The sequence below is a fragment of the Nestor notabilis genome, unplaced genomic scaffold, assembly GCF_000696875.1.
Source record: "Nestor notabilis isolate BGI_N333 unplaced genomic scaffold, ASM69687v1 scaffold10023, whole genome shotgun sequence".
Taxonomy (NCBI): Eukaryota; Metazoa; Chordata; class Aves; order Psittaciformes; family Psittacidae; genus Nestor; species Nestor notabilis.
In genome coordinates, this window is record NW_009920588.1 from 17214 (window position 1) to 32073 (window position 14860).

A 14860-nucleotide genomic window follows, 5' to 3' on the forward strand; every position below is an offset into this window, starting at 1 on the left:
AGCCATGTTTCAAATTAATCACTTTTTTTTTTTTTTTTTCATAAATCCCTTTTAAGATAAGGTCAAAACCAGTACTGCCAGTTCAGATCCAGTTTACTACTTGTTTTTCTTCAGGGGATTATCCAGAACTCCTTGTAATATTGGAAGTCACAAATTAAAGTCAAATTAAAGTCAAAGTTAGGACTGCCATCCTAACTACAAAGTGTAATACTGCTAGAATCCTAAAGTCAGAATGATAAAAACGAAGGAAGTTATTGCTGTAAACAGTTTTCTAAACAAAACGACGTTGTGCAGAAAGGGTGCTAGTCTTCAAGAAGAGATTGGGTTTTTGCTTTTAATGCTTGCACTGGTTGAACAATCACTGCAGTCTTTTGTTATTCAGAAAAATTGTATTAATGAAAATAAGCAATATTTTATTTCAATACCAGATTTATGGTTTGTGTGTTACACTGGGGTTGGCTTGACTGATATTAAACAGGTATGTCTGAAACACAAAATAACATAAATTAGACATGCCATGAGACATGTACAATTATTTTCTACCAAGATGTGGATAGTTAAACCCACTTCTACGCCAATTCTTTTACACTTTTTAATGGTGATAGTGACTAGTACTTTAATAAGAGGGTAAAATTCAATAAAACTTGCAAGGACAGCCATACAACTCAAAGATACTGTTTGCACAGCTTCCAATTCCACTGTGAAAATATACCCCCTCCAAAATAGAAATAGGCACTTCATTTTTAAAAATGAAGCACACTCTTTTGTTCTTCAGTCATCATCAACAGTTGGCTTGATTGTCACTCCTCTTCTGATTTGACCCCAACCAATTAAACTGCAAAAAGAAAAACAGTTTATATTACTTTCAATAGTACTCAGAAATATCCCGAATAAATCAACATCCTTCTGTCATTCTTATCCCTTGAGTTCTCACAATTTGAATTTTCTCCACTTGTCTCCCACTCAAAACATCCTACAAGACTTAAGACTGGTTCCTGGAAACAGAGAATAAAAAAGGATGAGGGACAGAGAACATTTGTATGGCTTTGTAACTAACCAGCTAAGGATGTACCTTTGAACAATAAACTAGAAATCTGACAGTGTTGTAACATGATGTACTGGTGGACTGCAAATCTGTTCACAGCTTGATCTCTTTTCACCTATGCCTGAAGTGCTGCATTAAGTTCAAACAGAAATGAGAATACTAAACTTCAGACAAGGTGACAGCAAAATTACAGAGCAAAATGAACTCTCAACGAACATGTAACCTATAAAGGTAACTCAACTCTTGGGTAAGTTCTACTATTTACAGTTGTTAAAATTAAGGCCCCTGTTATAGGCAGCTGTTCCCTCAGAAAAATAGGCTTTTTAAAATAAATTCTGTCCATTTCCACAGCCAGCAGGTAGCTCATGTTATTGATACAACTGTCTGTAAAACATTTCCAGTTTCTAGCAAGGAGATACACAGAAACCACACATGCATCTCGATTTAATTTGCTAAGCAGCAGAGCGGGTGTCTGGACACCAGAAAAGGAAATAAAGTGTATTAGCCCAGCACTTCCCACTTTTTAGGACTATATGCATGTCCACCTTTGTATTTACTGTTCCTTGGAATCACTAGTGTATCCTGTTTGCTTGGCCACTTGTTGTTTAATCTCAATCCCTCTATATATTTATTCTCTAATTTATACCTCCTTTTCATCCGTTGCTTTCTCGCTATCTTCCATCTTTTCAGTACTCCATTGTCTCAGGCTACAACTTCCTTTTTACAGTACCAAGTGTACATTATCATTACTTCAACTGGATTTTATTATGCTGCTCTTCCTAGTTTGCCTCCTTTCCCTTTTCTCAGACTTCAGTTTCCTTATGTTGTCTCTTTGTCCTTTTAATACAGCATGGAAGGTAACCTTTTAATAACAGGGTCTTTATAACAGGCTGCCACTACTTGTCCAACGCATAATCTAGAGACAAATGAGCTTTTTGGCAAAATTTGGTCATGTTTTTCAAGTGGAAAGTAATCTTCAGAAGCAACAAAACTCACATTCAACTTCAACTCTGCAAAGGCTACCAGTCTATAGCTTAAAAAAAAAAAAAAAAAAAAAGGCAAAGCATAATTTCCAATATAAATAGTTTCTCCTTTTCCTTCTGTTTTCCCTGACTTAACTTTGGTCCTGTCTATTTTTCTTTCCTCCTATTCAAGACATGCTATCTTTTTCCTCGTTTTTGTCAAGGAATAATCTCTTCCCTAATTTCTCAGCTAGCTCTGACAGCAAGCACTAGGTTCCAATCTATGCTTTCTTGTTGATCTGAAAAAGAAATATGCATCTCATATTTAAAGCTTGTTTTTTTCATACACTGCAGACTTATTGTAAAAATGGCTATGTTCCCTTATAATACAGGAGCCATGCAGGGTCAACAAATCTAAATACCAATATGTTATGATACTCATGTAGTCTTATGGAACACTTAACAGGTACAGTATGCATAATCATCTAAAAAGAAGTACGGGCCTAAGATTAGAATGAATCATGAACCAATTCTGCTCATAATTTTCAGCATCCAGATGCTTCTGTGCAGTCGTTCTATATTTGTAATGAGAATGGGCTAATCCAGTTGATACTTCTTTCTTTCCTCTCTGTTCATAGTACATAAAATACTTAAACCTTTGAATGTCCCTCCTCTGTTCCCCTGCTACTACTGCAAGGTTGTGCTAGAAGTCACACAGGTAGCACACCATTGACTTACATGTGTATAAAGACAGGCTTTGGCTTAATATTACTAGAATTTCCAAACTGCTGGGCCAGGATTGTCTACTGTTAGCTCAATTTACAGCTTGAGCAACAAACCACAAACCTCTGCTGTTTCCTCATCTGTAGGTATCTACCCAATTATAATGCTGCTTTAAAAAAAAAAAAAAAAAAAAAAAAAAAAAGAGGCTAATGATATTAAGCATTCCACAATAATGGCATCCATGTCTTAGTGAATCCAGAGGAGTTTTTAAAACAGACATACACTTACCTATTCTAGAAGAAAATTAGATCCATGTATTTTTTTGTTAACAATAATACAACCAGGTGCTCTACCTATTTAGCACCAACTTACCGCCAGTGTTTCTCAACTCTTCGACTCAGGGCAATTTTTTCTCCCACTTCTGTGCATACTGGGTTAGTTAGCACAATCTTCCCCAAATCAGCCTTTACTGCACTGACTCTCCCTCCGGTAGACAAGGATCCTATGTTTACCATTAAAACTTCATTCTTCGATAATTTTTGCACCTGAAGGCAGACATACAAAACTCTGAAACATAAGCTTTACTATTAAAAAAAAATACCACAGACAATATTGAGTATCTTCTCTTACCTACCTGCCACCAAAAAAAAAAAAGAAGATACAGCTGAGAAGTATACAACTGTAAAGATACACACACACAAACCATGCACAGAGTCAGTGGATAAAGTTTGTATGTGAAAGGACAAATACATAAATACATTGTGTATGTAGTACTGCAAGTTCTTGGTATGATAGGCTTTCTTGGGATTTCTCTACATTTTCTATAAAACATCTGGATGACTGCACATACTACACTAAAGTGTAAACAGTCTCAGATACTGCTACAAATTGGAACATGATACCATTCTTTCAAATCATGTGGATATTCTCATTTCCCTTATGCCTACTTCCATCAAAATAATTTCTCAAGTTAATTCTACAGGATAAAGAGAGTGCTGAAGCACTTATTATTGCATGAAACACTTTACAGATTTTAATACTAATAAGGAAAACTACGGTATTTTAGTTTGATTTGTGTAAAATGGACCATGGAACACAAGACTCTGCTATGTATCAAGTTCAGTTTCTTTTCAACAATAGCATTTCAAAAATATTTAGCTTTAAAAAGTTCTTCACAGAGAGAATCTATGAAAAGCATGTAACTAGGAATTAGATCAGTACCTGTACAAAACCGCTGCACAAACAAGTAGGCTGATAGCAAAGGAAAACAACTACCAGTATTTTTCATAGTATACCTAACTTCAGGACACACAAATACTTCATGCTACTTAAAAGTACTCTGATAAGAATTTCTACTCCTCCGAAAAGCATTTGTCTGTAATACTAAATAACCAGGTAAGTTTAATGACAAACATACATGAACACTGAGACAAAACTACTGCATAAGACCAAACAATGTATATAGTAATGAAACTTAGAAGAGAAAGCAGAAAAAAAAAACCCCAAACCCAGAAAAAGGGGTACAGACCTTTGCAGCTTTCTTGTCTCCTTCAGTGCGCACACCTAATAGTCGTCTCAGCAAGAAATAGGAAATCTCTAGCTCTGTAAATATTTCTGGCAGCGCTCCAACGGCACCAAGGACCTGACCTACCATTCGGTCAGCCCGACACAAAGTTGGATCAATCTTAGTTCCAACACCTACAACACAACAAGGAAGGTCACAAGGAGTAACTGAAAGGTAGCTGTCACATGGACTTGAAGGAGATGTAAAAATGACAAACTGAGAACGTACTGGGAATTCCCTACTACTTGGAACAGCACTTTCAGAGTGTCAGCAAGACTGCGAGCTCTGTCTAAACAGATGAAGAAATATTCTACTGTTAAACCTGGTACAGTTAACAGTGCAAGATCACCTGTGTTGGCTGGTGACATTCAGGACAATTATTTATTTATTAAATACCTGATTTTCACACCCATGTTGTGCCTCCCTCTATACCTATGAGCTATTTGAAATTCCTCATAGCCTTTTTGTTTACCACACTGGAATTAATTGTTAAATGAAACAAATGTTTTCACTTCATAAGCATGAAGAAATAAAACTTCTCACAAGAGAATATTCTCACCTATAAGACCTCCTGGAGCAGCATATTGTAGGTCATTGTGTTCAGCGAAGAGTGACACAATTTTGGAAAAGATTGGCTTGCACATGAGTTTTCCTTCACTGTCCTTGGATACAATACCAGGCCGGACCTCAATTTCCTGGCCCACCTAATTATAAAAGTGAAAAGGTGATTAACTGGTGGTTTCACAGGAGCATAAAGCTAACTACTAGTCATAGACAAGACCTGCTTATCCCAAGATCCACTACTTATACAAGTCCTTGGTTCTGGGCAACTGCAGAACTTCAAGGATTTCTGTTGCACTGTTTACTGCAAACCAAACAATATTGAAAGCTCTGTACCTCACAGCCAATATAACAATCAATTTCATTTCAGTACAAAGAAAATACAAGTTGCATAAATATTCCAAGATGTGGTTTGCTTTCCAGTCTAGCAGAGCAACTTTTAAAGCTTCCATCTATTGACAATATCCCACAAGCAAAGTAAAAATCTTAAAATATACAGAATACTTAAATGAGGAAGTGGGAGCTGTGGGAACCTTAAAAGTACATGCTTCTTTAAAAGTACATGAACTTTAAAGTACATGCTTCCAAGGTACTTTTAAAGTTCTTTTGCTCTCCCTTTCCCCGCATAATTCAGCAAGTAAAAGTGGTAGGACAGGAAAAAAAAGAGGCACTTTCCATTTCTGTAAGCAATGAAATCATTATTAGCAAAAGACTGCAGTAACAAAAATATATTTAAAAAAAAAAAAAAAAAAACAACACCACAGCAGCGTAAAACAGGAAAGTAAAAATGAGGCACAGACAGAAAGGGTAAGTGCCATCTGACTGTATTCCGGGTCTTTTTTAAATAAAATCAACCTGGAGTACTGTGTACAGTTCTGGTGTCCTCAACATAAAAAGGACATGGAGCTGTTGGAGCAAGTCCAGAGGAGGGCCACGAGGATGATAAGGGGGCTGGAGCACCTCCCTTATGAAGACAGGCTGAGAAAGTTGGGGCTGTTCAGCCTGGAGAAGAGAAGACTGTGTGGAGACCTCATAGCAGCCTTCCAGTATCTGAAGGGGGCCTATAAGGGTGATGGGAGGGACTCTTCGTTAGGGACTGTAGTGGTAGGACAAGGGGGAATGGCTTTAAAATTTAAAAAGGGGAGGTTTGATTAGATATAAGGAAGAAGTTCTTTACAGTGAGGGTGGTGAGGCACTGGAATGGGTTGCCCAAGGAAGTTGTGAATCCCTGGCGGTGTGGTGTTCAAGGCCAGGTTGGACAGAGCCTTGGGCGACATAGTTCAGTGTGTGGTGTCCCTGCTCATGACAGGGGGGTTGGAACTAGATGATCTTAAGGTCTTTTCCAACCCAAACCATTCTATGATTCATTTTGTACTCATTATCAATATAAATCTCCAGACAAGAAAAGGAAAAGGTTACCTTTAGAACACCCTTTAGAATACTGCCACCAGCTACACCTCCCTTAAGGTCATCAACTTCACAGCCAGGCTTGTTGACATCAAAAGACCTAATTACTGAAAAGCATAGACCAGGTTTATACTTCCGATCAGTTTCTTTCTTAAAGAATGAGTGTCTTGAACAACTTTGCTTCTGTATTCTAATGAAGGTATACACATTTATAAACATTGCAAAAATGTAATTCAGGAAGAACACTAAAACACAATGAACATTTTATTCCCAATATTTAAGTATATAGTTGACTTTCTTCTCAAAAAAAAACCCCAAAAAACCCAAACAAACAAAAAACCTGTTCATAGACATAAATGTTTTAAATAACTGCTTCTGCATAGCAGAAATTAAGTTAAAGATCTGAAAAAGAAAGCAATGATAGATGGTAATACAAAGCCCCTTCAATATTCACAGTGTTAAACGCGCATATTGTAACTTTGTTTTAACGTGGCTGATTCTTCTGCATTCTTAGCATGTTTTGTAGGTCTCCCATGTTTTATGTGGAAAAAAAGAGCACAACAATGGCTTCAATGTAGTGGAACCGAATTTCATATATGCTGGACAAGAACCAAGACTGACAATTATGAGACAGGAGATTAACACAGAAAACCTAACCAGGCTACCTATAAGTTTTTCACAGAAATAATTTAATTTTCAAATTCAACAGTTTTTCAGTTCTTTGTTAAATCAAATTTAAGTTCACAGCAACTAAAGGAATATTTTAAGATAGATAAATTCCTCATCCTTATTGCATTTTAGTGCTGTGATACACATAGAAAATACAGAAAATCCAGCAGTTACCTCAAATAGATTGAGCTATAGCAGTTAACTATGAAAAAACAAGACAGCTCTCAGAAAATACGCAAGTTTTAAAATAGGAGCACACTAAACACTCCTTTTAAACCTACCTCTTTTTAGTGCATTCAGCTCAAGCTATTTTAAGTGTAAATACCTGTAGGAAATGGTTAGCCACAAAAGCCCAGACCTCAGCATCTACATACCAATAAGCCTTGGTTCAGATGTGAAGTCTCGCAGAGGGACTGGGATTTTCTTCACTATATACTCACAAACTACCTCAATGTTGTATTTCAACTGTGCTGAGATTGGAATTATTGGAGCTCCTTCTGCAACTGTACCTGAATCAAAATAAAGTTCAACATCAAGCCTTAATACAGTGTTTACAGTAACATGACCAAGTGTTCTGTCGTTGATAAAAATACTAATGAATTCCAATGCACACGTCATGTGTATTTCCCCAAAGCAGTAAGTAGCAGAGCATTTGTCATTCCCTTTAACATTTTAGTTCAAACCAGCCAGACCTACTTTTTGAGGCATTCTGAAACAACCCTTACGGTGCCTTTGGAACTGAAGAACATTACAATTGCTCTTTAAACATTGTGCAAGGTCATCTTCTGCTCCTAGGGACAATTCACTTCCTACATTGTGATCTGAAATTTTCTTAAGGTAACTTTCTCAGAGAAATCAGACATCTCAGTATTTGATACAGCAGTATTAATTTTACAGTCAGATTTTATTCTGACAAACTAAAATACTGATCAATTTAATTATATGTGTTTTCTAAGTTTTGCAATACAAATATATATTCTAGAAAAATTATAATTTTATGGAAGGATCCATTTAGTTATCAAGGCTTGTTAAATATTATTAATTTTAATTATCTCTTTTTTTTGGCGATAACTCAAATTCTCAAACTCCAAATTTACCCATTAAGCCACTCTGACATAGCTGTTATGAACAGCTTATGCACGGCAACAATTCTGAACTACAAACAGCAAACAAACCAACCAAAAAATAACCTCCAGAAGACCCATTGGCAACTTCTGATGCTGACAATCTAGCTCTGCAGCTTTTCACATTACTCAGCTAAAGCAGATAAGCAGGGAAAACAATGGAAGCTCCTGGGAAAGATGACACTCAGAGCACTAAAGTTGAGCAGAATATGGAACTTTATAGACTAGGATAACACTGTGTGTGCTGGACTTACAGAAAGAGATGAAGGACCAATCTTTTGTGATTAGATAAAAGAAATGAACACATTTATACCTTCAAGGTGCCCTGACAAGTGCTGCTTCATTCTCTCCTGTACTGCAGTAAAATCACAGTACAACCTCTGCCAAAGAAACAAGCCGAGAAGAAGTAATACCAAGATTCAGTAAAAGCTACTAGATAAGAGCTATTGCTATTAGTTTTACATAAAGAGCTTTGACCAATAGCCTTAACACTACTGTACGTAAGCAGTTGGAAAGAGGCAAGAAGTGGAACTCTAGTGGTCTCTTTTTCAGATTAACAGATGATGTACACCAGCATTATCTAAGGAAGAGAAACTTTTCTATAAACATATAGAAAGCCACTATGTCCATGTCCCAGCACTGAAGAATTTCCACCACTAGCTGTATTTCTGCTGTTGAAAACTTACCTTGTACAAATGCAAGAATCTGTTCATATTGTTCTTTAGCCTGGCTCTCCTTCACCAAATCAATCTTATTCTGTAGAATCAAAATGTGTTTCAGTTTCATGATTTCTATAGCAGCTAGATGTTCTGAGGTCTGGGGTTGAGGGCATGACTCATTACCAGCTGAAAGAAAAAAAGTGACTGCAATATAGAAACCATAAAGATGGACAAAACTCCCACAGTTAGGACATCTACTTTCCATTGTATTTTTATAAAAGACAACTCTCTTAGTCACCTCTCAGTAAGCTCCATGTGAAGCATCCAAGTTAATAAGCACCTACTCTTCCCAAGAACTGCTGGCTGTGGCATCCACACAATCTATGGCAGATGAGAGGTTGCCTGAGGGGTTCCCTCATTCTACTTGCTCCCAGTAGAAACACACATCTAAAATTTCCAAAGATATTGACAGCTAACTCGTGTGTATTTGACTTATTACATCCTTTATGTCTTCAGACATCTCAGTACTGACTGTAGCATAATGGACAGTCTACCTTTTCTTAAAATTCTATGGCATTTTCTTATCACTAAGGCCATAAAAATGCCAAGATCCCCAAACTCTGTAACACACAATAAACATATTGAGTATGTGAATAGGGCAGCTATCAGCATGTTTTGGATGTCACCCATGCAAGAAGCCAACTTTGGCCTCATGTGCCATTATGGTGGTTAATCTCATTTGAGGATTTGTCTAACATACTTTCTAGATCCAAACAGGCATAAAGAATGACAGCTCATCACCTGTCTCAGACTATTTAAACTGAAGCTGTTTTTCTTCTTTGTTGACATGCCTTATCTAGGTAAGGTAATTACTATTTACCATTGCAGAGTACTAACGTGTACGTCCTGTTACAGAATACTTGTATGTCTATAGAACACGTAGTATGTTCTACAGACATACAAAAATAAGTTTTACCCAATTCCTGTTGGTTGCAAATCAGAACAGAAAATGTCTGAACCACGATAAATCTCCTGTACTTCAATTATGTCCATATTCGTCTGGGTTTACTGTCTGTACGGGTGCTTGTGGACTTTCCTGAATGACAAAGGCTATATACATATTTAAAGCAAACTGAACCTTCAGAGAAACTCAAAATGTACCTATAGCTAATCTATTTCAGTAAAATAATATAAATTTTACAGCACTATACAACAACAAGGCTTCCTCTTACCTAACTAATCTTCCATCAGTTTGGCCAGCTACCAGACTATTAAGTATGTATAGCAATGTTTTTTTAAACCTCAGTTTGTTAGGGTTCGTTGTCATGGTAGCATCACTTTATTTTCTTAAACACATCTCAAAAACATTCGCTTAACTGCTCACCCACCCCACTAAATTTTAAAACCCATATAATGTTGCTTTATGATATTAACAAAATAACAACAAAAGCTCTGCTTCTGTGTAGCAGATATTAACAAAAGCTCTGCTTTTGTGTAGCAATCATTACCTATCAACAGTAAAGCTGCATCCATTACTGCTGCACCATTCAACATAGTAGCCATCAAAATATCATGGCCAGGACAATCCACAAAAGAGACATGCCTGTTGCAGAAGGAGGTTAAAAAGAAATCCGAAAGACAATTATCAACAATTTCTATGGCTGATTTATGCGAGCAGCTAAGCAGACACAAAAGTTGAAAGCATCCTTAAAATAGATAAACAAACATTTCAAAACATGCTGAGAAGTAATACCTTGAAAGTATTTCCATAAAAGTTCTAAAAGAACACAGATTACTGAATGGCTACTGAACAGTTTTTCTGAGTTTTCAGATTTGATACCATATATCCATATTAGATACTGCTTCAATAACTCATAAATTTACTGGTAAATTAGACTAGATTTAAATGCACCAGAACAAAAAAACCCCAACCAAACAAACCCAAAAAACCCCAAACACACCACACAGGATTTCTCTTAAAAAAAGACATCTCCTACTTTAGAAAACTACATGTCTTTAATTACACAGTTATAATTACACTTCATTTCAAAGACTTATCTACAGAGACAATGTTACACTTTTTAGTACCATCTGTATGATTTTATTGTGCAGACCATAATAGTTAATTCGCTACATCCTTGTGTTCTGGTTTCAGCTGGGATAGTTATTTTTCTTTCTAGTATCTGGTGCAGTGCTGTGCTTCGGCTTAAGTCTGAGAACAGTGCTGATAACACACCAATCTTTTAGCTGTTGCTCAGTAATGTTTACTCCAACCAAGGACTTTCTTAGTCTCATGCTCTGCCAGGGAGCAGGGGAAGCCGGGAGGAAGCAGAGACAGGACACCTGACCCAAACTGGCCAAAGCGGTATTCCATACCACAGCACGTCATGCCCAATACATAAACTGGGGGGAGTTACCCGGAAGGCCCAGATCGCTGCTCGGGTCAGGCTGGGTATCGGTCAGCAGGTGGTGAGCAATTGTGCTGTGCATCACTTGTGTCTGATGGGGTTTTGGTTTTGACGGGAGTTTTTTCTTTGGGTTTTCTGTTTTGTTTTCTCCCTCTCCTCTTGTTATTTCCCTTTTCATTATTATTAGTAGTAGTAACATATTGTACTTTTAATTATTAAACTGTTCTTATCCCAGCCTAGAGGTTTTATCTTTTTTTATTTCCAGTTTTCCTCCCTGTCCCACTGGGTGGTGTGGCAGGGTGAGGGAGTGAGGAAGCAGCTGTGTGGTACTTATTTGCCATCTTGCTTGAACCTGTTCAGTGAAGAATCCTTGTTTCCCGGTAGCATGCCACCAAAAAACAAGTGACTAATTTGCTGCCTCTACTATAAGCAAATAAATCCAAAGCTTTTAGCCAACAATTTAACAATGGCTGCATGACTGTCACTCTCCAACAGAAGTTATTGTTAGAACAAGTGCTCTGCTGGGAATCTCAGGAAAGGAAGGAAATACTCAATTACAGCACCATGCATATTTTATACATAAGCATAGGAACCTTGTCATACAACAGTCTTTGTGACTGTTCGAGCTCAAATGGTTGCTCTCATTTGAGCAACCACTGTAAAGACCCATGTAACAGCTGTTGTGGTTACTATGTTTGCTTAATGACCATGCTATGCATTACTAGAAATGACCTAAGTAAAGTTAGAGGCCCGATCTCACATTGAGCATCGAGATTTCATACATTCATTAAGAACTTTGCGAACTTTTCTGCCTTTAGGAAGAAAAAGTTTATCAACGGTCGCCCTCCAGAAAGAAATTTAAAAGATGCATTTGTGAAGTCCATATTAGTTCTCAACTCAGTGGCTTTAAAATGTAGTTATATTAACAGCAGAAAAATTTAACTTCAGAGTCCTGAAGATACCTGAGGACAGAAGACACAGTTGTGCTCTACCATGGACTACGCATTGCAACTAATAAAACCACAGCAATTCAGGTGATATCTTAGATGAGGGGTGCCCAGCAGCTAAGAACATGTGGTCTGCCATAACAACTCATTCAGCTTTCAGCTCAATCCTGCCTGTTTTCAGTTATGCAAAAGGCAGTAAACACATTTTATACCATACGTTTTACAGCAGTTACCTGACCAATTTAAAGTTCCCTTTGGTTCCAGGAATATCTGTAGGGAACTCATCTGGGGTGCTGCTTCCACAGGATCGGTAACACTCTGGCCGGGAACAGCTTGGGTCATCCAGCTTGTAAATCTGTAAGCAATTGTTAAAAATTGAGAAAAAGTTTAATTCATCAAGTTTTAGCTACCTGCAAGCTTACAGCCACCTTGAAATACATTAGCAACATATTTGCTAGATGTTAGTAATGACTCACCTTTGCATTAGCATAGCCCAGCTTGATTGTGATATTTCTTTCCAGTTCATTTTTAAATCTGACAGTATGAACTCCAGATATAGCTTTGACTACTGTTGACTTCCCATGGGCTACATGACCAATTGTACCTATGCAGTAAAAGCAAATGTCTGTCAATAAACCATAATTTAATTTTGAGTAATGTTCCATTACTATCAAGACATAATTACCCCAAACTCTGCAGCCAGAGCTCCCGTCAGAAGCATGTATGGGTTTCATAATAATTTTTGTTTAAAGAAACAGGAGCCTAATTGAGCCCTCAGTGGTCTTTGCATTTTCATGAAACTCATTTCAGTGCTTAATTTTAAAGTAAAATAAACTTTGCTTTAGCAACTATTCCCCCCTTCATTCAAAAAGGCTCTTAAAGTAAAATTGGTGCTTTTCAAGGGTTTGAACAAGTCTCTTCCTGCACCTTGGTAAAATTTATAATAAACTCGCTGTGTCTTTGTTAGTCTGACTGAGTAAAAATTTCTTAAAAATGTTCTCAAATAGGTACCATATGCTACTGCATTAGCACTAGAAAGAGTCACATTAATGCACCCCTCTTTTTTAGAAGTTTGTTTTTACCTATATTAATTGTTGCTTGCCTGCTGATGACTTCTGGTGAAAGAGGCGTCAACTTGGTAACATCCTGTGTGAGGGAGATTTTAGAATTTATTCATCTTGTATCTAAATGTTTAGAAAGTACTCTATGTATTTTCTTAACAACTACCCAGTAGTTCTATTCAGCAAAATCCAACCAAGCTCATTAAAATAATTCTAAATATTCATTCCAGTCTGTTAAGTATGTGAAATAGGAACAAAAGATGAATAAAATCCTGACTGTAAATTGGTACGGGTTGCAAATCAAAACACTAGCTTTAAATTGGTATAGGCTGCAAGGTGTTGAAGATGGAAGTAAACAAGAAGCTCTAACATGCAAAAGAACACCCCAAAAGTTCTGCTTTCCTCAATAGCCTGCTGTATGAACATACCGGTAGCACCTGGCAAATCAAACACAAATACACTCTGTATACTTAAAAAGACAACTCTGAAAGAGCTGGTTTAGGGCTTTTTTTAAGCCATTTGTCCAAACACCAGACAAATGTTGAAATCCACTTAAATGTTCCTCAGTACTATTTTGGAACTCTTTAATTTCCATCCTGCACTGAATTTGTATGGATGAGTTACTCAGTTCGAGCAAAGATTCACAATGCCAAAGAAGTCCTCAAGTGCAGGACAGGATAGAAATATTTGCAAAGATACAAATAACCCCAGAGTAATTTACATTAATTCACACACTGTTTACAATGTTACAAGCAGGTCCTGTGCATAACAATCAAACACACACATCTGGGTGAAAATGTAAGCTCACTCAGTCTGTTCTCAAGTGTTAACATGAATATAATGTTCATGTTCCAAACAAAATAAGATTTGTCCATCTAACACAGGCAATTAAATTTGTATTTCTTGTATATTTAATTTAAATGACTACAGGCGCTGAAACCGGTGATGGGAATGTGACCTGCAGATGGCATCATCTAGTAGGCTGACAAGCACGTAAGGATGATGCAAAATCCTGTCATCAAGAGAATTGTTCCTGGTGCATACAATTATGCACGCATGCACTTTTCTCAAGAGAGATGTAAGGCTAAGTTCAGCTATAAGCTCCAGTCAACTGTAAGCATTCAAAGGCCAAGTGAAAAAATAGAGAACAGGTCTTAAAAGTAATTCCTACTGACCTCCCAACTAGGCCTATCTGCGCTCTTTCTGAGTGGCAAAGGTCACGGTCAGCAATGAAAGGAAGTAAAGAAACATTCTGAAATGACTAACGTGCTTCACTAAAGAGTATCAACATGCTTAGCTATAACACGAAAAGAATTCTTGTGCTCAAGCCCCAAGAGTATCAAACATTATCACCGTAAAGACAAGCAAGCTTTTCTAACTTGCTGAACACCAGGGAGGCAGCGATAGGATTTTCGACTGGTTTTGTCTACATGTATGTGTAGTAAGTGAGACAGTCCAGGCAAGACCACCACAGCAAGGGACTGCTGCAACCGATTTTCTTAACAGTCAAGATAATTTTATTGCTAGATCAACCAAGACAGGGCTGGCAACCAGTCCATCTAGCCCGCTGGGGAGACAGAACTCCAGTTTATGGTTCTACTTCAGGGAGAGAAGAGCCTTTAATATTCTTCAGCAGGGCCACACTCACAAGGAGGAAACTGCATGTCTCCACTGCTGTGCCACTACGGCTTCACTCGCAAGGCCAGCACGCCAACCCGCCGAGCCTGGGG

At 37.5% G+C, this 14860-nt stretch overlaps 1 protein-coding gene across 1 annotated transcript; it reads right to left on the reverse strand.

The window, feature by feature from the left end:
* Nucleotides 1-310: 310 nt before the first annotated feature.
* EIF2S3 (eukaryotic translation initiation factor 2, subunit 3 gamma, 52kDa) lies at nucleotides 311-13218 on the reverse strand (the record flags this gene model as incomplete). Its single annotated transcript, XM_010010737.1, has 11 exons — nucleotides 311-835; nucleotides 3103-3275; nucleotides 4259-4428; nucleotides 4854-4998; nucleotides 6275-6369; nucleotides 7306-7440; nucleotides 8742-8900; nucleotides 10223-10317; nucleotides 12303-12424; nucleotides 12546-12673; nucleotides 13152-13218. Coding segments are annotated over 11 exons (1353 nt in total), but the record flags the coding sequence as incomplete, so codon positions are not given.
* Nucleotides 13219-14860: the final 1642 nt, after the last annotated feature.